Here is a 25,248-nt window from a genome sequence, read left to right on the forward strand (position 1 = left end):
TCAATATAATTAATCACAAAATAACACATAAATAATTTTAAAATATTATAAAAAAATATTGTGAAAAGAATCACTATGCATGAGTTAACTTATAGATTGACATTATACATCTGTGGGTCTCATTTCTTTAATATTCATTAAGAGTATTTTTGGAAGGAAAATGACAATGTGTGTTGACATGCATTTGGAGTTTTTTTTTTCATCCACAATTCTTAAATCTGTCTAATATTCATTTGTCTCTCATCTATATCTTTATCTTCCCTAAATATCAGTCATCGTGTTATTATGAAAACTGAGTACTTTGTCTTCCCTAATTCAAATAATATATACTAAGTATCGTGATCTTATTTGAATTCCTTTTCTTCTCTTACAATATATTATTTATTTTTGTTTTGCGTTTTTCTAAATTATGGTTTGATTGAGTGTGTTGCTATTTTTTTTATTGCGGGTTTTATAATTATTGTTGGATTGTGCTCGCTTTTGTGGTTCTTTTTATTTCGGCTTTGAGAGAGAATTTTCTGCTTCCATTTTCCCAGTCACTACAAAAAAAACAATTATTACCGACGACTAAAATCCGTCGAAAACGTCCAAAATCCATCGGTAATGTCATTTTTTCGACGGCTTACCGACAGAGTTTGGCCCGTCGATAATAACATTGTCGATAATATTTATCGACGGATTATTATGGCCGTCAGTAATTATCGAAGGTCAAATTCGTCGGTAATTATCGAAGGAAAAAGTTGTCGGTAAATATCTCGATCTGGTTCATCTTCTTCCTCTTTCTCCTTCTTCAGTTTCCTCATATTTTAATTTTTTTTATCAAACTTTCTTCATTCCTAAATCAAAACAACAATCTAATTCATTCCAAAATCAAAATCAAAGGCTCTACTTAAGTTCTCCAATTGTTTTAGAAACCTTAAAATTGGGAAAAATCCCCAATTAGTTTTTTAGCATCCCGACGGCAGCACTACTCCGCATGGTTCTCCGACGGCAGTGGTTCTCCCACGACAGTGGTGGCGTTCTCCCATGGCAACGGTGGCGCTCCCCAACGACAGTAGTGACGCTCTCCAACGACAGCGGTGTCGCTCTCCCACGGTAGTGGTGGCGGTCTTCAACGACAGCGATGGCGCTCCGCGTGGTTCTCCCACGGCAGTGGTGGCGTTCTCCCACGACAGCGGTGGCGCTCTCCAACGGCAACGATGGCACTCTCCAACGGCAGCGGTGGTAGTGTGGGAAGATGGTTGCACGAGAGAGAAAAATGGTTGCAGAGAAGGTGACAAATGGTCTTGAGATGAGAGGAAAGAAAAAATGACGAAAGTGTTTTGTGAAATAGAAAAATATAGTCTTCTTCGCGTAGAGAGAGAAAAAATGGGCGGGAATTTTGCCGCTCCTTTTACCGACAGATTTTGTCCGTCAATAATTATCGAAGGCTTTACCGACAAATTTTGTCCATCGATAATTACCGAAGAACAAATATCCGTCGGTTTTACATTTTTTACATCCGTCAGCAAAATTCGTCGGTAATGAATCATTTATCGACGGAAATAATTTCGTCAGTGAAATTCCATTGGTAATTCAATGTATTTTTGTAGTGAGTGTCATTGTGATTCTTGTTTCCGTGGTGCTGTTGAGGTGTTTTCTAAAGTGATGCTCTCTTGCATTTCACTTTTTTCAGTCTACACCTCCCAATTGACAGTTATGTTATTTATTTAATAAAATCTAAAAAAATATAATAATAATTTAATGATTTTTTGCATAATAAATATTATTTAAATAAATATTTACACATAATAAATATTGTTTAAATAAATAAACAATTTCAAAAACATTAAAGATTAACAAACAAATATAAATTTCAAATTAATTACATTATAAATAATATTTAAATAAATATCAAATATAATAAAAATTAAAATTTTAAAAAAATGTTAACAAATCAATAAAAAAATTTAAAAAAAAACCACAAACACACAACAAATTAAATTTAAATTAATAAACGAATAAAAAACTAAAAAAATATACAACAAGTAATTAAATAATAATTAATATTGAAAAATAAAAAATCAATAAATAATTATAGAATCAAAAATTTAACAAACCAATTTAAATTTCGAAATTAAGAAAAATTAATTTCATTACAAATAAAATTTAAATAAATATCAAATATAAAAAAATACAAATTACAAAATATTAACATCAAAATATTAAATATTTAACTAAACTAATAAAAAAATATAAAAAAACAAATTAAATTAAAAAAACAATCAAATATAATAAAGCAAATAAAAAACAATGCACTTTCGTAGTTTAAGTTGCAGAGTGAAACCGCACTTTCAAGTGCGACAACTGCATTAGCAGTCGCATTTCCAAGTGTGACAGCCGCATTTCCAAGTCTGGCAGCCGTATTTCTAAATGCGGCGCAGTATGAATCGCACTTCCAACTGCTATTAGATCGCATTTCAAAAATAGATTTTCACAGGGGCACAGTTGGAATAATAGAAAAATAGGAAGGTGTAGGGTGAGTCTGGTGAGGTGTAGAAAGAAACACTTTCTATTATATTTGTTCTTCTTTTATGTAATACTTAATATTTTATTTTGTAAATAGGAGTTCCAATACTTTGTTTTGTTTTCCAATCTTGCAAAGAAGGTCATGCATTATAATTTTCAAGGAGGCTAAGGTGCAGAAGTTTATGGTCAGGTCCCTTCATAATGTGGTCAGTATAACACCCGTAATAGATGCTATGTATAAAAGAATAATGTACAAAATGTATAACACGTGCAATCATATATATATATATATATATATATATATATATATATATATATATATTATAAAAAGATTAAAACACGGAAGCAATTCATAAACATATCATATGTTCGTACACCACATCAAAATAAATGTGAATTGTCTTTTACAACAATAAAATCAGACACACTTAAATAAAATAACATAATAAAAACCTCGACAAGTTTTATTCCCCATCTCTCTTGTCGAGCTACTTCAAACCAACCTCATCTACAACACCATATACTCCTGTAGAAATATAATCATTGCAGATGGCACTAGTGCAGTCAGGGGAAATGATAGCGGTTATTTTTGTCAATAGGCAGCAGTTCTGAACTGAGGCATATCTAGGCGAGGCAAAAAGTTGAACCGAGGCATAAAAGTGTAGGATTTGCCTCGGTTCAGCCTTAACCGAAGGAGTATATAATTAATTTTTTTTATTATTTTTTTTCGCAGGACTTTATGCCTCGGTTCCCTCTGAACTAAGGCAGTATGTCCTTCTCTACTGCCTCGGTTGGGACATTAACCGAGGCAGTATGTCCCTTTTTTGTTTTTGTTTCATCCGCCAGCCTTTCTGCTTTGGCTGTGACCTAAATCGATGTTGTAGGGTGCTTTTTTGCCTCTGTTGTGGTCTCAATCGAGGCATATTCCCCTGTTTTTTTTTAAATCAGGTATGTTTCTGCTACATTCCCTACTGCAGAAACAGACCTGCATATACTTTTATAGCCAGAACAGTCCAGAATAATCCAGAAGCGTATATTTTGAATGAAAATTATATTAAAACATAAATACATTCAATGTAATCATAAATCAACTTCTTAGAAGCATAAGTCAATCCAATGTAATCATAAATCAACTTTAAAGCATAAATCAATGCAATGTACAAAGTTAAACTAATAATAATGTACAAAAGCATAAAACAACTTAGAAACATAAACTTAGAACTTACTATATCCTAATATCTACTACATACTATTTATTATATAATTGAATTACATATTTAGCCAGTGCTTTCCTCACGAGTTGAAGTGACTTCTCTGGAATTGAAGCAGTCTTATTGAATCTCTGCATAAAACACAATGATTTCAATTAGTGTATATGAAATCTAAACTATAGAGAAAATAAAATTCAAACCTAAATATTACCGTTTGCCATCCATTGGTGTAATGTGCACGAATAATGGTCATCATCCAAAACATGACGTAGTAACCACATTCATATGACCACGTTTGTCTATTACACTACAATATATGATCATAATTATAAAATGTTAAGTAACGTCATTGGAATGGAACCAAATGTAACAAAGTATGGACTAAAATACCAAACCTTAAGGGCAACCCATGCAAGCTTTTTAGCTGTAGCAGTAGATCTCGCAGATAACATCATATGTGTTGCAAGGGAATTATTAAAAAAAATTGCTTTAGCATACATTTATATAATAAAGAAAGTTGAAACATTGAGGTTCTTAACAATCTACTACATGTCTAAGAGGGCTGGGAGGAGACTTGTGCAATGAACAAAACCAGACAGTAGTGTTCTTCGGTATGGAGATCACAAGTAGTTGCCAATGACACCTGAAATTGGTAATAACTTAATTATCATATACCAAAATTAATAAATGAAACTTTAAAGTTAACAAACTTCACTTACCCAAGTATATAAGGGAGAAAATATATTTGCTTCCCCATTCCAAAGCAGGTGGTGATGTATGTTTGGATATCATCAAATTTATTTCTTTCATGAGTCATAGAGGGGTCAATGAACCCATATACATCGTTGAACCCCTTCTTGTTACTAACATCAAACATATACCTAAAATGAAGAAATAATATGATATAAGTAACTTGATAAAAAAGAATTATATAAGAAAGTTCTCATAAACTTACATCATCCACAGCTAAATGAATGTAATATTAATTTCTTCTCTCTCTGACGCAAGCTCCCTAACATCTTGCTGATGCAAGTACAATGGGATCTGAGCTTCTCTTCCAAATGTAGTAGAATCCCAGTGTACAATCATCAGCGTATCTGAAATGATTTTAGCAAGCTCATCTAACGAACCAAGAGGGTCGTCCTCAGATAAATGAGTCTTCTTCGGTGTAGGACTTCCCTCTTGACGTATCTGCTGTTACATGAAAAAATGGTTATGTTATAACGTCAATTAGAAGTAAATATTAAAATTGAGAAGTATATAGTACGAGTGTTTACCGGGGGATCAGATACATAACCAACCAAATGTCTAGGCCAGGCGACAAAGGACTTAAATGGCACTTCCATAGTGAAGAACTCATCTGTAAGCACAGGAAGAACGACATCTGGTACGACAACTTCATCCACCATGACCTTGACCTCATCTTCTGCTAGCTGTACACCATGCACTATAGTGGCTGTCTCATAGACTGTGCCAAGAGCCACTAGCATGGTCCTGATATCAGAGAAAATATATAACTGACATGGACGAGTGTCATCCATGTCGTCCCCTGGGCATCAATAGCTGAGCAACTTCCTTTACCGCTTCTACCTGTCAAATTAAATGTTAGGTTATACAAAAAGTAAATTAATAAACAAAAATGATTAAGTTTACCTGTAGGGGGAACAACATGTTCCGCTACAGGAGATGGCGGAGGACGATTGCCATAATCCTCATAACGCTGCTGGAACTGGCGTGGAACCATTTCAGCAACCTCATCATACAACTATGCCCGAACCTTCTTTGTGATCTCCTGCGTCATCTCTTTTCTTATTTCCTCCTTTAGCTTTTGTTCATACTCTTTACTTAATCTGGATGAAGATGGAAGTGAGGAAGACCAAATAACTGTCATATGCCTATGCCAGTCCCAGCAGCACGCACCCGTCCTGGGTGCTCAGGTCGTCCAATAGCTGTGGCAAGAATATTCTGACGACCTTCTTGTGTGAATTGACCTTGGGAGCTCTGCTCAACCAAGGAGTCCTGTAACATAACAAAACTTCAAAATCATTTGAAAGATCTATGTAATATATATAACAAAAATGTTGTAAAAATATGAGAAATGACATCTTACAATTCTTTTAGATATCTCTCTAGCAGAGTCGGAAGTGTAGGAGCCCGATGGTCTTATATGGGCTAACTTCCACTTCTCGTGCCGAGATGGTCGTAAAGGAGGAGGAGGGTCACCACCCTCAGAAAGTGGAAGTCTACTATCTGACTTCTACTTCGTTATATTTTCCTCCAGCTTCCTATATCCACCACGAGACAGTAGGTGCGGATTTTTATTTTGAGCACTTATTCCCTCTACTTTTGACCTTTTTTCCTGTGACAAAATGAAACAATTGTCATAAAAAAGAATTATGAATGATGAATTAAATAATTTTACCTACACTTACTTGCCACGTCTACGAAGCTCTACGAATTGACGTCATGTTTCTTCGTCAATTATTGAATATTTGGAACATGGAGTTTCATTACTTTTTGGTCCAAATATATATCTGGACGTCAATTTTGTCTTAAACCCTCGAAATCTTTTTGCAATTCAGATAAACACCTATTCCTTAAGCTCTTGACATTTGGCATGTCAAATGTCATCTGTAACAAAGAAAGTAATAACCTTATATCAATACAAATTTATCAATATAATGAATCTAGAATTTGGAACAATATTGTTTAACTTACCAATAGATCTTTCCATATGAGATTTCAATTAGCCTCAGATACATAGTCAAAGGATGGAGTAAGTATATATATACGATCACGTGCTAGTACTCCAAGGTAAGACCTAAATACATCTGCATTTAGGTCAGATGCAACTCCAGTGACCACGTCAATAATGACAGGTGTCCTTGATGAGTCAATATTTTCTTGACTTCACCTAGTTTATTGTGCTAGAATTAATCAGGGAATTGTGCTTAAATATCCGGTATTTTTCTGTTTTTGCTAATTGTGCCTAATTTGACCAGAAATTCTTATTTTAATTAATATGAATTATCTGAGTTAATTATTTTCATCATTGATTGCAGGAAAAATTTTGGAGATACATTTTGAGACATAAGGAAGAATGCAAATAAATTAAAGACTCTCCACACAGACAATTTAGAATTAATTAAATTGTAATTTAGTAGTTTAGAATTTTTGAATCAACTATTACATTTTGGGTCAATTTTTGGTAAAGTATATTAGACCCAAAAGTAGAGGTTAGTGACTTGGACCCTAGGGTTTTATTGTTTGGACCCCACCCTTATTAAAGAGAGGACACACGGCCAAGGGCTACAGCCGTCACTTGCCACACATTTTTTCTTGGGGGCTGAACGTGGTTTTTGAATTGAAGGAATGGAATGATTTTTATCATCTTTGCTGAATTCTCATTGCCGCTTCCATTTGGTTACAACACTTTCATTTTCTTTTTGTTTTTTTTTAATTCTAACATGCTGACGGGTTGGTGATAATGGGATGGAAGAAGTATGTTTAATCACACAGAGATTGAGAAAAGGTGGAGCACAGGGCATTCAATTGGAGGTTCATGTCCAGCTTCGATGTGCACGCGCTGATTACTTTGAAGAACTGAAAACGTTGAGCTGGAAAGGGAAGCAGTGTTGTCACGGCTTACTGGACACACGGTGATTCACACCAGCCTAGGAGCATCATCTTTCATTTAGAGGGGATTCATTTCGCTGGGAGAAAGGAAAACACGGTCACATCATGGAAATTTATTCCCCTTGTCACGGCTGGCTGGATTGAATAAAGGAAGCACATTTTTCATTTTGGTTTTTAGAAACAAGAAACGCATATCAATTCAATTAGAGAAAGCATGGATTTGGAGAAGCTCATTTCATTTTCTTGTTGACACGGTGATAGGGCTTAGACAGGTTAGAAGCGGTGATTGGTTGGTGCAGCACGGGATTGAGCTTTGCTTTCTTTTAAAGTCTAGGATTTTAGGTAGTGCACGGAGTTGAAAGGAAGCACACGAATTTTTTTTTTATTTTGCTGGAATGAGTTGAGATGATATGATGGCTTGCTTGGGAGAGTGGTAGCTGGAAGCACAAGCCATGTGATGCCCACGTGAAGATGTGACATTGATTTTGCATTAGAATAGAATGTTTATTTTGGTTTCATGCGGAGAATGAATTGGAGGTAAGTGGTTGAATGTAGTAGGTGAAGTGGTGTGCACGGTTACGACTGGAAGCATAGAGGAGAAAGCTGATTTGAAAGCTGCTGCCACGGGAAGGCCACGGAGAAAGGCTACCCCACTTTCATATTTTTTTGGATTAAACATTTTGAAGATTTATTTACTTTGAGAAATGATTAGTAGATTATCTTTGCTGGAATGGTGAGCATGTTAACCAATTGCTTGAGTATAAGAAGTAGATTATGTTGGAGTGTGTGAGTGTGTCACATCCAGCATTATTAGGAGGAATAGTGTCACGACTGTTGGAAGAAAGGAGATTTGTTTTTGTTTTTATGAAATGAGAAGTAGATTAGGTGGGAGAATGATGGGACGTTGGCAGCAGTGTAGCAATAATGCATTTCTTTTATTACTTGGAGAATGAAGAGGTGATTAGGCTTGGAGTAGGTGTTGATTTGAGTTGCACGGTGATTGAAAAAGAAGTGGTGTCACGACTTTTAAGGGTTCATGAGGTTTTTCATTTTGGAAGCTCACGGTCACGGGTTGCATCCACATCTTTTCTTTCTTTTAGATTCATTACTTTTGATGTTTAGTTTACAACATTGTGCATTTAATGTTTTAGCTTGTCGCATTTCTATAGTTTGAATTGTGTTTGGATATTTATGTGTGGCATTGTTCACTTTAATGTTTTCATACACTTTAATGCTTTTAATTATGTTCGATTGTGTTTAATTGTCATTTTAATTTAATCATTTGCATTCACAAATCCTTTCACAAAACCCCCCTACGTGTCTGACCTAATCCTTGAACTACATTTGGTCCTCGAGAGACGACCTAGGAGTCAATTCCTAGCACTATACTGCATTATTTAATGCACATCAAATTTGATGGGCCGCGACAGCCCGCATCAGTCCTCTCACCTGCATTTCTTCTAAGTATAAGTTGTCGTAACCTCGTCGCTCCTCTCGTCCTTCTAGAAGTGGTGGGGACTTCATCCCCTGACGAATGAGGTGACTCAACCATATATCTGGCACAATAAATAAGATGAAAGATTAATAAAACACTTATAAAATAACATATATTATTTAACAAAAGCCATAAATATTTACACAAACATGAAATTCATACATAATCATATGGATTGGTCATATGTTTATTCCCTCATTGTGATCTTCCCGAATTGCTTGTATATCATCAATTAGAGGATTGTCATCCAAATTTATTGTCTTTTTAAAGGAATAGTTGTCAGCAATATGAAGATTACTTAGATTCTCTTCTTTATCTTCAATTTGTCTTTTTCCTTGAAGAGCAACATACCAATGGTTAGACGCAAGATCTTTGACATAAAAAAACCTGACTTGCTTGATATGCCATGATAAATGGTTCGTCTCCATAACCAACCTTTCGAAAATCAACAAGTGTCATACCAGATTCATCTATTTTAACACTACTTTTATTGTCGACCCACTTACATTTGAAGAGTGCAACAGAAAACTTAGTGTAATCAACCTCTCATATCTCTTCAATTCTACCATAATATCTCATGGATCCAATTACAGGATTTTGATCTTTGGATGTGGAAAATTGTAGCGACTCAGCTTCTAGACTGACGTCATTATTTTGTACTGTGCTTTTATCATCCTAAGTCTTTGTATAGAATGTGAAATTATTAATTTCATAACCTGGACAACATACAACATCAAACTTCAAACCATTTGCCAACCACAACAAAGTTTCAGAAGACCGTGATTCTTTCAAAACTTCAGATTTGAACCAGGACAAGAATGTTCTGTTATGCTCCATCAACTGCCATTTCTCTGATTGTCTTGGATACTTGTCCTTTACAACGACTTTGTGTGCTTTCAAAAATGGGATCACTTCATCTGTGTTGTTTAATATGTACAGATGTGCTTGCATTAATTCTTCACGACTTTTCGTCACCACATTCACACCTTGGATGCGTTTACTTGTAGAATATCTATTCAACCATGATGTCCCAAGGACTCCTATCGGATTTGCTTTAGTCATATAATTAGAGCAAAACTCGATACTTTCTTCAACAATATATCTTTCAATAATTGAACCTTCTGGACAATATTGATTTTTGACGTACCCTTTCAAAATCTTCATATAACGCTCAATAGGGTACATCCATCTTAAGTATATTGGTTCATTCACACAACTTTATTTCTCTGACCAAATGAACAAGTAAATACACCATGATGTCAAAAAAGGATGGAGGGAAAAACATTTCTAGCTGACACAAGATGATGATAATTTCGCTTTGAAGTTCATCTAACTTTGTAGGATCGATGACTTTACTACAAATTGACGAGAAAAATGAGCACAATCGAGTTATGGTCTGCCTAACTTTTTTGGGCAAAATTCCACGAATTGCCACCGATAACAATTGTTGCATTAAGACGTGGCAATCGTGAGACTTGAGTCTAACAAGCTTTAAGTCCTGCATTGACACTAAGCTCTTGATATTTGAAGAGTATCCTTGTGGTACCTTGATACTCTTTAAACAAAGACAAAAACTTATCTTCTCTTGTCTGGACATTGTATAACATGCAGGGGGCAAATAAGTACGTTTATCAATCTCTCTTGGTGCCAACTCTTCTCGGATCTTCATGTCAACCAAATCCAAACGCTCATCCACTCCATCTTTTGTTTTTCCCTGGATGTTTAGTAGTGTACCAATCAAGTTATCACAAACATTCTTCTCTACATGCATGACATCTATGCAATGTCTAACATCTAACTTTGACCAATATGGAAGATCAAAGAATATTGATTTCTTCTTCCAAGGGGTCGTTACAGAAGACTTCTTGGACGTTTTCCCAAATACATGATGTACTCTATTAACTTTTTCAAGAACTTCAAGTCCAGTAAGTGGAATGGGTGCATTGTCTTTCTCTTGTTCTTCATTGAATGCTTTCTTTAACCTTTGATATGGATGATTAGATTGTAAAAATCGCCAATGACGCATATACATTGTCTTCCTTTCGTGTTTTACTTGATGAGCTGCAATGTTTTGTTCACATATAGGACATGTTTTATGACCCTTCACACTGTACCCCGACAAATTACCGTAAGCTGGGAAGTCATTAATAGTGCAAAATAACATGGCATGTATCATGAAAGTTTCTGAAGCAAAGGCATCAAGTATTTTAACCCCATCAACCCACAACAACTTCAAGTCTTCAACTAGTGGCCTGAGATAAACATCTATGTCATTTCTAGGCTGCTTTGGACCAGATATCAACATTGACAACATCATGTACTTTCTTTGCAAGCACAATCCAGGAGATAAATTGTAAATTATCAGTATAACAGGCCAACAACTGTGATTGGTACTTAAATTACCAAATGGATTCATTCCATCAATAGCTAAGCCAAACCTAAGATTTCTACATTCTTGACCAAATTGAGGGAATTCTTGATCAATATTTTTCCATTGCTTTGAATCAGCTCGATGACGAAGCAGCCCATCATTTGTACTCTCATCTGCATGCCATCTTAGATTTTTAGCGTCTTTGGGATTCGCAAACAAACGCTTAAGTCTAGCCACGAGTGAAAGGTACCAAACTACTTTCAAAGCAGAACCATTCTCTTCTGTGTGACCATTATCTTCACTGTTGTTTCTTGACTTGTATCGTGATAACCCACGTTTTGGACACTTTATTAAAACTTCATTCTCATTCCTATATAATATGCAATCATTCGGCCATGCATGTATCCGTTTATACTCCATACCCATCGGACAAAGAATTTTTTTTGCATCATAATTATGAGTGGGTAATGTATTTCCATCTGGCAACATTTCATTCAACAACAACAACAATTCTTTAAAACTCTTATCAGTCCATCCATTGGTCGCCTTTAAATTCATGAGCCTTAACACCACTGACAACCGTGTGAACTTAGTTGAACCGGCATACAAATGAGTCTTCACATCAGTGGACATCGTTTCATACACATGCGTTTGGGCAAAAGCTTCTGCGCCAACATCGCGGATCATGTCCTCTAAGTTATCTTCTTCTGATCGATCTTCCATATCCATGGTGGAATCATATACATTTTCAATTGGAGAGACAATTGGAAAGTCTGTTAATTCGCCGTGCCATATCCATGTTGTATAACTTCGTATGAAACCATCACAGATAAGATGTTCCCTAATATCAGTTGCGTTCAACTTCCTCTCATTCAAACAGTTCACACAGGGACATCTGAACTTGACTTCATCATCACCACTTGTACTCGCATTACGTTGCGCAAACTCTATAAATTTTTCTACCCCTCTCTCGTACTCAGTGCTGATGCGAGATAAATTAATCCACCCTCGATCCGTAAGCATGTTTACTGAAATTGTTTACACAATTTCAATAATCTTGAATGATCACTTTGATCGTTTTCATATTCAAGGTGTGACCCTATCCCATTCAAGAAGATTCACTTTTTTTAGTTTATTAAACATATCAATTTTAAACAACATATCTAAAATTTCACGAAATTTTGCCAGCATTTCGCATTGGTTTTCAGGTTACACGAAATGAAAGTGATTATAAATCACAATCAAATATGCACCCGAAGATTAATACAAAACACAACTGCAAAATTTCATGAAATTTATGACATGTATATTAAAATAGATATCTATTAATAAACTATGAAAAATTTATTACTCTTCTTAAACTGTCTAACCGGACAATTCAAGATTCAATACTTGTAAATTATTATTACCCACTCCTCTATTCATTTGTAAATAGTACGTTTGTTCAAAAAATCTGGAGATAGTAATTAATTTTTGTATTGAATCTCAAACGGGAAACTAAGGCTAATTATCAACAACAATATATATTCAAGCAAACAGATAATTACATATGCAACATGCAATATATTCAAACAAACAATATATTCAACCAAGAGTAAATGATGTCATTTCAATTAACTTTAGGGTTTAGATACTTGAGTTTATTTCACTTGTTTATTTCATTTTCTCAAACCTTATTTCAATATTGTTTAGCTTATAATCTTATCATCAAATAACAATAACCAATATATCAATTTCACAATAACCTTATACCAATATCTTTTTTTTTTAAATTTCTTTCCTGTTATTTCTTTTAAACTAAACTATCCAAAATGAACTCTTTTTTGTCTATTTTTCCTTATTTTTATCTACACTAATTTTCTTCTGAATTGCCACTAACAATTATTGTCTTAAGATCTAGTTTAAAAATAGTTTATCCTAAGTGTAGTTGTTCATGTTAAAACTAGTTTAAAACTAGTTTATTTTGCTTTCAAAGTAACTTATAATAAAAAATATTTGATAAGGAAAAAAATTTGAAGCTTATTCATACATGGATAGAAGAATTTCGGTGTTCAGACAAAATAAACAAGAGCCTATACTATCTAACACCAAATATTGTCATTTTAGAAAAATAAATGGTATTGGCATCAAGGTAACTACATGTATTCATACTCTTTACTGCAATAAGCCATACTGTATCAGGCAATAACAACACAAGTTCAATTCCTAAAAAAATTAACAAATGAAAATAGCCAAGCATGCACCTCTATAAAATCTGCCAAGCAGCAATTATTATCAAACACAACAAATGAAAACTACCCAAACATTAACAAATGAAAACTACCTAAACATAAAATTTGCTTCTCTTTTTGCCTCCAAATATTATTATCAACAAAAACACAATCAACCAACCTCAATGCAGGCAACAAGATTGAAACAGTGGTGGAGGTAGCAGCGGCGGAGGCAGCAACGACGACAGAAGAGTGAACTCGTTGGAGGCACCGCAGGCAGCAGCAGCGGGGCATCAATGGCGCGACAACAAAGGGAGGAGGCGCAACCAAGAACGACAACCAACAGCGGCAGGTGCGAGCACTCGCAAAGAGTGGCAATGGTGGACACAACCGTAGAGGAAGAATGGGAGAGCACGAGGAAGAAGAAGCTACGCAGAGGAATGGGAGAGCACGAGAGGAAGAAGAAGTTGGTTGGCGCAAATGAAACGTGTGTAGCTTAAGTTCAGAAAATGAATGGAGCTACTACCTCGGTTACTGAAAAACCTGAGGTAATATCATCATATGGCACCGGTTAAAAGCAAAACCCGAGGTATAAAGTGCCACTCAACGACCTCGGTTCCTTGAAGAACCGATGCCTTAGGCCTGACGTAGCAGGCAACATAGCAGTTGTCAGTGCTTCAGGCGAAAAGCCTAACTTGCAGAGGACTTTCAGGGAAAAACCTGACTTACACATGTGTATAGGCATCGGTTTCCTAGCAAACCAAGGCAATAGTGCTTTTCAAAAAGTTGTCAGACAGAAAAGTTGATTTGTAGTGCTTTGTGAAGAAGTATAGGTCTCGGGTCTTCTACTAACTGAGGCAATACCACCATTCCGCCTCGGGTCAAGTTGAACCGAGGTATATAGCTTTGTACGCTTCGGTTTTTGCGTAATCGAAGCGTATATGGCGCGTTAGAAACGACTTAATATTTTATTTTGTAAATAGAAGTTGCAATACTTTGTTTTGTTTTCCAATCTTGCAGAGTAGGTCGTGCATTATAATTTTCAAGGAGGCTAAGGTGCAGAAGTTTATGGTCAGGTCCCTTCATAATGTGGTCAGTATAACACCCCTAATAGATGCTATGTATAAAAGAATAATGTACAAAATGTATAACATGATCTAATCAAATATATATATATATATATATATATATATATATATATATATATATTATAAAAAGGTTAAAACACGGAAGCAATTCATAAACATATCATATGTTCGTACACTACATCAAAATAAATGTTAATTGTCTTTTACAACAATAAAATCAAACACTTAAATAAAATAACATAATAAAAACCTCGACAAGTTTTATTCCCCCATCTCTCTTGTCGAGCTACTTCAAACCAACCTCATCTACAACACCATATACTCCTGTAGAAATACAATCATTGCAGATGGAACCACAACCACAACATATAAGGGTGAGCAACTAGAAATATCATATATATATATATATATATATATATATATATATATATATATATATAACATTGTAAAAACACATTATACACAGACTATAACAATCCATAACATCATATTTCGATGCAAAGCATAACATCACCATCAATCCTTTCATAAACTAATGGTGTTTCCTTGTATTTTATCGTTAAAATTTGTTCTCAATGATAGTCGATTGCCCTTTGATGGACCAATCATCTCTTTGCATTTCTTCATCAGAACCTACTCTCAATAACAAGCGATTTGAGTCGTCTTCCATTGCAACTTCACACCTATCTCTCCTGACTCCTCAAGGACTAATGAGTAAAAACATTGATACTACATGTATCGATGGATTATACTCAGCACGAGCCGAAATCATTGGACGAGACATCCACCTATTTATTTCATCATGCAAAAGGAAAGGTGACACTTAAATCTCTGTTTCACGCGAGACTCAAAGTTATAATCATATCGAACTGCTCACATGTCTCACGAAATTACAAGCAATAAATAGTTTACGTATATGACACTAACAAACTAAATAACAGTGCTCAATCACGAACTTAATAAGTTTACACCCTTGTAATATAAAATTACTCTCTCACCAAGGTGGGCCCTACATAGGTCCACAATTTTTTTATTTTTAATTCTTCAGAATCACTAACTCTTCCCCATCTTTCTCATTTTTCCACCTTTTCTTTTCTATTTCAACTATCAATTATTCAAAACACTTATTTTCCTCTCTTTTCAAACTCTAAGTAATCCACATTCACACTCCTTCCCTTTCTTCCATTTTCATATATCAAACATATAAGACCCTAGCAAGCTCAAAACATACTAAGTTGCTAAAAGCCCAAGTATTCGTGTAAAAATAGAATGTTGTCAACTCTTACCTTTTCTTACTATTTTGCTCATAACTCTTTGTACAAAATTCCAAATGAGATGATTCTTTTTGTTAGTGGAAACTAGACTCAAAGAGCTTTAATTTGACTACTTATACATATGTTTTTGACCCTGGGAAGAGTCTTAATTAAATCGGGAACATCGTGAAAGGTTTGGACCTTTGTTCTAAGATAATCGATTATTATTAATGATAATCGATTACTGCGAATCAATTATTAACCTTAATAATTGGTTATTCTCGAGAGAAATTCACGTTTTTGGGCCTCTAAGCTCAACATAATCGAATACCACCTATTCTAACGATTATTTACATAAAAAATGGAAACATGACAACTTGAAAAACGTTTTCTTGCATGGAAAGGTGGGAATACTCCCAGATATAGCTTTTACTAAAACTCCATGCACAACCACCACCATTCTTTCTGAAAACATAAATCTATTTATACCCCAAAACTCATAAGCTCACCACCATCCTTCTAACACTCTCATTTACTCACTCATCTCTTCCACTAACATGAATAGAAAAACTCACCCCTTCACACTCCACACACTCTAGATTTAGAGTGTAGGAATGTAACCCACATGCAAACCATAAAAACATAACATGAAGAGTTCCAAATATAGCAAAGAAACACATCATATACATTCAAACTTGAAACACAACAAAGAACCAAAAACATGCACTCTATCACATCCACCATAAGCTTTGAAATACCTATGATACATACTTTGCACACCATACTAGCAGAAACCCATGCAAGCACCCCATCATGCATATATAATATAGTTTTAAACTAAACCTCACCCTTCACAAAACATATACCTTGGTTGCCCTTCACATACAACAACAAAATATACACTCCTGCAAAGCCCAACAAACCTTCATGCATGTTAGAGGTTAAAACTATCTCGCACCTCATGCAAAACATTTTTCCATAGTTACTTCCTTACATGCAACAACAAATCAATAGCCCATGCAAATACCATCAAGTTATTCATGCATGTTGAATATTGAAACTAACCCCACCCCTTACAAAATATATCCCATGGTTCCTCCCCTTACCTCTAGTTGTAGAGAATGTTAAAAAGAGGTTCTTTGATGTTATAACTATGACCAAAAGCTCATCTACTCTTGGATCCTCTTTAACACTCCACTAAGAGTAGAAGAATAGAGTCTCTACACTCCTCTCACAAGTGTTATACTTTTGTGTAAGAATAGTAACAATGTTTTTATCTGACTCACAAAATATGTTATTTTAAAGCCCTTTTTCTCTCCAATAATAACTTCAGTTTAGGAGAAGAAGATGTCTAGAACATAACAACAAGAAGGTGAGCCCCTCCTATGCCTCAAAAGTCTCTGCCAAGATTTCTTTGCTCACTACCAACCCAAACATGTCATGTAGTGGTTTTGTTTTTTCATAGACCAATCTCTTCAATCTCATACAAAAACACATAATACAAACTAGTAAAAGAAGAAAAGAAAAAAAATACTCTACCTTCCCCTACGTGACCAACCTTACATAGAGGTACAAAGCTTCACCAAAAAAATCTCTCTCTTTCCTACATCATGTGGGTCCCACATGTCCACCAATTATAGAAATGGAGAAATAGAGCTAAGGAAGTGTCTTAGGTAGGAACTGAACCCATGGTCTCTAGCAATCTTACACATGATAACTTGGTGGGTTGTCTAGATAGCTCGATGGGTTGTTCAGATAACTTAGATAGCACCTTCCTAGCTCTCTAGACTTCTGACCGAGCTATCCGAGTTTTTCATGCACCTTATCAAACTATCTAAACTTCCCACCGACCTGAGAACACAATACACATGTCTTGTCGACCTAGGAACACAATACACATGTCTTGCCGATCTTACCGGACTGGGGATGTAACACACTATTTGCCACCGAACTATCTTGTCGACATTGGAAGATAGTAACGTGACTTAATCAGGTTATATTGAAAAAAAATCTAACAATGTTGGTCAAAGATGACTAAATCTATAACTTTCTAAAAGAGGAGAATGAATAAGACAAAAACATATTTAATTATAATATATATTACAAATAAATCGCTAATAAAAATTAGCTTTTTAGTATTGTTACAATTATTTATATTTATTGTTATAAAGTTATATATCTTTACCTATATAAAAGTGCTCAGCGATATACAAACTGTTTAAGCTTATTTTACTTATTAACACTGATATTAACCGAATCTTCAACTTATACTTTTATCAAACACCATCAGTATAAGGGGAAAAAAAAGTCGCCATCATGATATTTTGCATGAAAAATGCTTTTTGGCATCGGAATGGAGGAAGCTTAATCCCCAGTTTTACATACACATATATAAAATGACCCAAAATCTCATCTAGTTCTTTGAGTGGCAAACAAGCAAAGACCAAGGTTCATGTCCAAGTAAGCATATATTCCACACAACAAAAACTCACTCTAATATCAAAATCCATGCATTGCTATTGTTCTCACCCACATCTCACAAAGTGACACCAACAAAACTAAAGTGAACCACAGAATCATAACTTTAGTTCATCTTCAAGCCTTCTCACTTTACTAGAGCTCCTTATATTGCAATGCATGTGCCAATTCCTCTGCACTCTCTTCCAATACCAATTCTTCTACAATGGATTCAATTCATAGACTCACCATTTCAATTCTTTGTTTTTCAATGCTAGCTTCCACTCTTTTTCCTATGTGTGGTAAAGTCCACAACATAGTTTTCTTCATTTTTGGTCAGTGTAGTAACCCTAATATTTTCTTTTTCTTGTGTTCCAGATGCGTGGTATCATGGAAGAGGTATAAGGGGTCACAGAATCCATAAAAACACCCTCATTAAATCCTCCAAGAAGCTGAAAGTAAAATCTCTAAAACGTTTGAACAAGTATTCACCATTTGATTCATTTGGGTTCTCAGATTTTAATTCATATGGGTTTCCTTCTTCCCTACCCTTGCCACCTTACAATTCACTCGCACCATCAACTTCCATTGCTCCTTCATTGGCACCTCCAAGCATAGGTGGCGTTGGCAACCCTAATCTCCCAGCATTTTCACCTCTTCCAAGTCAACCTTCTCATGGGCCCCCAAGCCCAAGAAGCATTGTTGCTTCACCACCACGTCCCTATATATCTTCAAGCCCACCAAAGCATTCTCCAAGCCTACCAGGTCCACCAAAGAGTGTTCCAAGTCTAAGCCCGCCACCATTGGTATACCTGCCACCTGTGGTATTCCCACCACCACCTTCGCCCTCCGCGCACCGCAGAAAGCCCCCACAGTACGCCCTTTGGTGTGTGGCAAAGCCCACAGTTCCAGACCCGATCATTCAGGAGGCCATGGACTATGCCTGTGGGTCTGGAGCAGATTGCAAATCAATTCAGCTCAATGGGCTCTGCTTCCAGCCCAACACTCTACTGTCTCATGCTTCCTTTGCCTTCAATAGTTACTGGCAGAACACTAAGATTGGTGGAGGAACTTGTGACTTTGGTGGAACTGCCATGCTCGTCACTGTTGATCCAAGTAAGTAATTGCGCAATCTAAGAAATAATATTAATAAGGGTTTCACCAGTATAATCCAAAATCTAAATTTTTATGTATAAATTCACTGAAATAATTTTTCTAACTTAAACATTAGTTAACAGTATCTTTGGGAAAAAACATTCTTCAGTTTTTTTGGGAATAAAATATTGATATTTTTTTTTTGTTGAGAAAATGAAACCAAAATTTTGCATATCAAAGTGATAAAAGTATATTCTACCGATAAATTTTGAATAATTTCTATACTTGATATTGGCAAAGTGAATAAATTTGTCGTATAGTTAGCTTATAATTCGATTTTTTTTGTTAAAAGATTTGAATAGTTAAATATGATATTTCCTATTTTTCTATAATAATAGTGTTTGTAAAAGGAGATTTGTTTACTCATTATTTTTAAAATTTTAAGCTAGCATAACTTGGTTTTAACCGATTCCTATATTTAACTTCTTTTATTAAACTATTTTAATTTCTGTTTATTATACCAATTCATTAACTTTTTAATTCAATGTTTCCTTATCACAAAATACGATTAAAAGCATATTAGATATTTAACTACGAGTGTAAGTTTTATATTTAGTAAAACTAATAAACATAAATAATATATAAAATATAATTTATAAATTTATTGCTTTAAATTAAAATTAATGCTAATTTTTATGTAAGTTTAACTTAATTTTTATTAATATTGTATTTTTCGATAAATATTTGATGACAAAAACATGTCATTTGTGTTGTTTTGTTTTGAGTTTAGTTAGTAAATTGAATTTTCATATTTGGGTGTTTGATTTGTGTTAGATATTATATATATTTTTTTATTTAATTGAGTTTATACTTTTGTAAAAGGTTTATTGTATAACTTATGATAAATTAATGTTAATAATGTTTAGAAATGTTATGTATCAAAATTTAGGTTTTTTAGATGTTAGGAATTTGAGTCATGTTTTACTTTAATATTTTTGGATTTTGATAAAAGATAATTTCAAATGGTGTTAATATCAATTTAACGAGAATTCTATAAGTTTTGTTTTTAAAACTATTAAGTTTTTTAAAAAGAAAACTAAAAATTCAAGTAAGTTAAAATAAATTTAAAAACTAAAATGAATTAAAAATATAGGAACCAAAAATTACTAATTAAACCTTTATTTTAAATACACATTTCATTACGTGAGAATCGTATAGCTTGAATTTGATTCCGTGGGCTAATATTAAGTATAAGTACACTAACTTTTGTTTATTTTTGTTTCATGAAACACATGGTTATGGTTTTGCACAGGCTATGACAAATGCAACTTCATATTGGCTTAGGTGACACATGTTTGGAGGCATTTCCAATTTCCCTCATCCCAACTTGGATTTTTGATGTAATAATAGTTAATTCCGTGGCCCCATGCTTTATTGGAACTACCCTATCATGTCTTTCTACCCTTTCTTCTGCTATTATTAATCTTATAGCTATCATTTTTTTTTCTAATATATTCATCAGTTTTATGCATGCCCCTTTTGTTAAACTTTCAAAATTAGCCATAGTGAACAAAAAGCAAATCTCGTGCAGAATTGAAGTGAAATTTATTTTTATTTTTATTTTTTCGGTCACAGATTATTTTTGGTCTATTGGATAAAGATTAGTCCCACTTCCATTATTATAATTGTCATTGACTTATTAAATATGAAGTTTTATAACATGACAGTCAGAGTACATTACTTTATATTGTGAACCATAATATTAATCCTTTAACTTATTGATAATTTAATAAAAAAAATACTTATAAAAAAAATAGACTGAAAAAACTAAGTATGATTAATCTAAGTAAAAGTAAGCAAATTTTTCAAAAATGGGATAGTTTACCCATAAATTAAAAAATGGAGTAATTTACTTAAAATTTATAGTTCAAACATAAATTGTATGGAGTATTGAGGATTTTCAAATTCAACTCATCATGATTTAGATGACTTTTTATTATGATTGAGGACGACTTTTTTGTAAAATTTTGAAAATGTGAAGTCGTCAAAATTAATGACGACTTTTTTGTAAACATGTTGAACGAAAATTGTTAGGAGTGATGACAACTTTCAAATTATAGGATGTCGTCTGTAGTGGTGACGACTTTCAATTGAATCAAAATTGTCCTTACTCATTACGACTTCAATTGTGCATTGTTTTTCGAACTAAAGTTATGGTCATTGATAATGACTTCCATTACGAAACCAAGTTTGACGAGCTTCTTCGTTATTGTTTGATGAGCTAAAACTAAGTCTTTCAAGCTTGCCGAGCTGATGTGTCTACCTTCAAAAAGGCTTAAACAATAATTGTCAAAAAGTGTCGAAGGAAAAAAGCATATAAATAGTATGTGATAAACAACGTCTAACAAGTAGAGACATCTAAGTATTTGATCAAAACTGAAAGGCTAAAGACTTATGCTTAGAACTACACAAATTGTTTGAGCGCTAGATCACATTGTCTTCTTTCTTTATTTATAGTCCAAGAAAGAACTTTAGCTCGCCCATCATACTCATCTCGAATTCTTCTTGAATCATGATTTAGAGGGTTCTACTATAATTTTTAACAAGATTACAACTGAGTATTATCATCATTCCTTATATCCTTAGACAATCCTGGTATTCACTTGATACATTGCTTAGTTGAGTTTCACCAATTATTGGTTGTGCAGTATTCTTCACCACTCATGGATGTACTGCAATTCAAAATCATAGTCTTTCTAATACTCTATCCATCTCCTCTAATGCATGTTCAACTCCTTCTGATCGAACAAGTATTTCAGGCTTTTATAATCACTAAAGACTTGAAAAAAAGCTCCATATAAATAATGTCTCCATGCTTTTAAGGCAAACACAACCAACTCCATCTCATGCGTCGGATAATTCTTCTCATGCACTTTCAACTAACGAGATGCATATGTCACTAGTTTCCTTTCTTGCATCAGTGCATATCCGAGTCCTTGATATGATGCATCACAATACACCTCAAAAAGTTTCTCAATGTTTGGAATCACCAAAACTACAGCAGATGTCAACCTCTTCTTCATCTCCTCAAAACTTGTCTCACATTTGTTTGTCCAAACAAACGACTGATCCTTACGAGTTAACCATGTCAATGTTCACACTATCTTGGAGAACCCTTCCACAAACCTCTGATAATAACTTGTGAACCCCATGAAACTTCTCACTTTTTTCATCGTTGTTAGTCACTCCCATTTCAACACAGCCTTAACCTTGGCTGGGTCTACTGAAATTTCTTGAACAAAAATTACATGTCCCAAGAACTGGACTTCCTCCAACCAAAACTCACATTTTGACAACTTTCCATACAACTAATGCCCTCTCAAGATTTCAACCGTCATTCTCAAATATTCAGCATGCTCCTCCCGATCCTTGGAATAGTTGAGAATGTCGTAAATGAATACGACAACGAACTTATTAAGACAAGACCAAAATATTCGATTCATGTAGTCCATGAAAATTGATGGAGCATGCATCACACTAAACGACATCACCACATACTCATAATTGTTAGCAAAATCATGAAGATAAAAGTTTTGATGATGCCTAAATCAAGTCTTAAGTGCTCATGTTGCAAGAAGAATTTCATGAAGACTTGTTTTATGTGTTAAACCTTTTGTAATAAGTAGAGTTATGTATAGGGCTTTATTTGTTGTTGATTCCATTGATTGTATGTTTCAAAATTTGTTTTCGAGTCACAAAAACTCTCCAATAATCGATTAACACTTAAGATAATCGATTATCACAAAGATGTTTTTAAAGGTTGCTAAAAACTCATTTTGTCTCTAGAATAATCGATTACTAACTTATGATAATCAATTATTCATTATCTATTATGACTTACCATAATTGATTATCACGACTAGTCGTTGGAGTTTTTAGGCATGTTTTTGGCTGTTGTGCATTAATGCATAATCGATTACCATAAGTGGATAATCGATTATCACGCGAGAAAAAAGCTGACAACAGATTTTTGGAGGTGTCCTTAGATTTTTATATATTAGTTTTAGACTCTCATTGTAAAACACATAAACTTATCTGATTGCTTTTGAGTTGTGATAAGTGTGATATAGGGTTTGTGTAACCGTTGTATTGTGGCTTTGAGAACTTGGTGTTGGCATAGAGCAAAAACTTTCACTAGGAGTGTAATTGAGTGTTGTTGTTGTTGCTGAGTAAAACATGTCATCCTTTGTGAAGATTCAAAGGAAGTGTTCATCCTTCGTGAAGCATTCGGAGGAGGTGTTCATCCCTTATGGCCTTCAGGGGAAGTGAATTTCATCTCTTGTGGTAACAAGATAGGTGTTTTCTAAACCCTTAAACTTGCCTTTCTGTTTTAATTATTGTTTTAATTATTTGCTAAGGAAATTTAAATTAAGAGAAAATTATTAAAGGCACACATTTGCGATAAGAAACCAATTCACCCCCTCTTGATTTATTGTTCACGCTAATCATTTCGCTACACTACTCTAACAATAATGTCCATAGCATGACCTAGAAGTTGTCTTCTACACATCCTCTGGTTTGACTAAGGTCTGATGATAGTCAGACCTCAAATCAAAATTCGACAGTACACTGACACCCCTCAATTGATCAAACAAATCGTCATCTCTGGGAAAGGGTACTTATTCTTGATAGTAACCTTGTTCAACTGCATGTATTCAACACATAACATTTAGCTTTTGTCCTTCTTCTTTACAAACAACATTGGAGCTCACCACGACGTTACACTAGGCCGAATAAACTTCTTTTCCAATAGATCTTCTATTTGTTTCTTTAGGTCTGCCAACTCAGCTAGAGCCATCCTGTAAGGATCCATAAACATTGGTCTTGCTTCTGGCACCAAATCTATTGCAAAGTCAACTTTTTGGCTGGGTAGAAAACCTAGAACTTCATCAAGCAACACATCAACAAACTTCTCCACTATAGGTACACCCATAATATTATCTTTTGCACTCTTCTTCTTTCCATTTACTATCACAACAAAACATACAACTCATGCTTGGATATCCTGCAAAACTTCGCGAGATGAACTCGTTTGTACCATTTCCTTCTCTAGAACGACAACCTTCTACTAACTGCAATCAATGAGAACATCATTGGTTGTTAGCTAATTCATCCCCAAAATTATGTCTAACCCCTTAAGTGATAAACACATCATATTAGCCTTGAATATGTATCTTACTACCTCTAACAGACACCCAACACAAACTGAACTGGTTGAAAGTTGCCCTGATGTTGGTGTAGAAACTACTAACTCACATCCCAGATCAACCATCGGTAACCCAAGTTTCTCCAAACTTCTAAGAGAAATAAATAAATGTGTTGCACCCGAATCAAACAAAACATGTACACATTTATCATTCAAGTAATAAATTTTAGGATTAAGTTACCTGATTCAGTCACTTCATCCCTTGTTATGGCAAAAACTCATCTTGTTGTTTTCAACTTCCCTCAAGAGAACTTTTGAGTCTGTGTTCCACTTCCTGAGTTCTTCTTCTCTGGACATGCAACAACAAGATCTTCAGGCTTTTGATAGACAAAACATTTCCTTTCCTCAGCCTTCACATTAGTCAAATTCGGACAATATCTCTTAGTATGAGGACCCCCACATTCATAGCACTTCAAACCTCCAAAATGTCCTTACTATGATCTAGCATTGGCTCTTATGGTTTTTCTGTCTAAACGAACCACCCTTTTGAGTCCTCACCACCCGGTTCTGACTCTCTTTCATCAACTTTGTCATCTTGGATTGTTCCACCATCTCCGTAAATGTTTTGATCTTCAAATGCACTATGATTCTCATCAGACTAGGATGCAAGCCCCTCTCAATATTTTTGCACTTCCAATCCTCATTCATAGTCTGAGTA

At 34.5% G+C, this 25,248-nt stretch overlaps 1 protein-coding gene across 1 annotated transcript; it reads left to right on the forward strand.

Moving 5' to 3' along the window:
- The first annotated feature begins 18,213 nt into the window (after positions 1-18,213).
- Positions 18,214-20,836, forward strand: LOC124825327 (uncharacterized). The gene is made up of 3 exons (XM_047297917.2): positions 18,214-18,531; positions 18,608-19,345; positions 20,637-20,836. The coding sequence occupies exons 1-3, from the start codon at positions 18,456-18,458 to the stop codon at positions 20,666-20,668; spliced, it is 846 nt and encodes a 281-aa protein (XP_047153873.1). The 5' UTR covers positions 18,214-18,455; the 3' UTR covers positions 20,669-20,836.
- The last annotated feature ends 4,412 nt before the right edge of the window (positions 20,837-25,248 follow it).

This window comes from Vigna umbellata, chromosome 9 (assembly GCF_029865625.1).
Source record: "Vigna umbellata cultivar VRB3 chromosome 9, Vumbellata_1.0, whole genome shotgun sequence".
NCBI classification, from domain to species: domain Eukaryota; kingdom Viridiplantae; phylum Streptophyta; class Magnoliopsida; order Fabales; family Fabaceae; genus Vigna; species Vigna umbellata.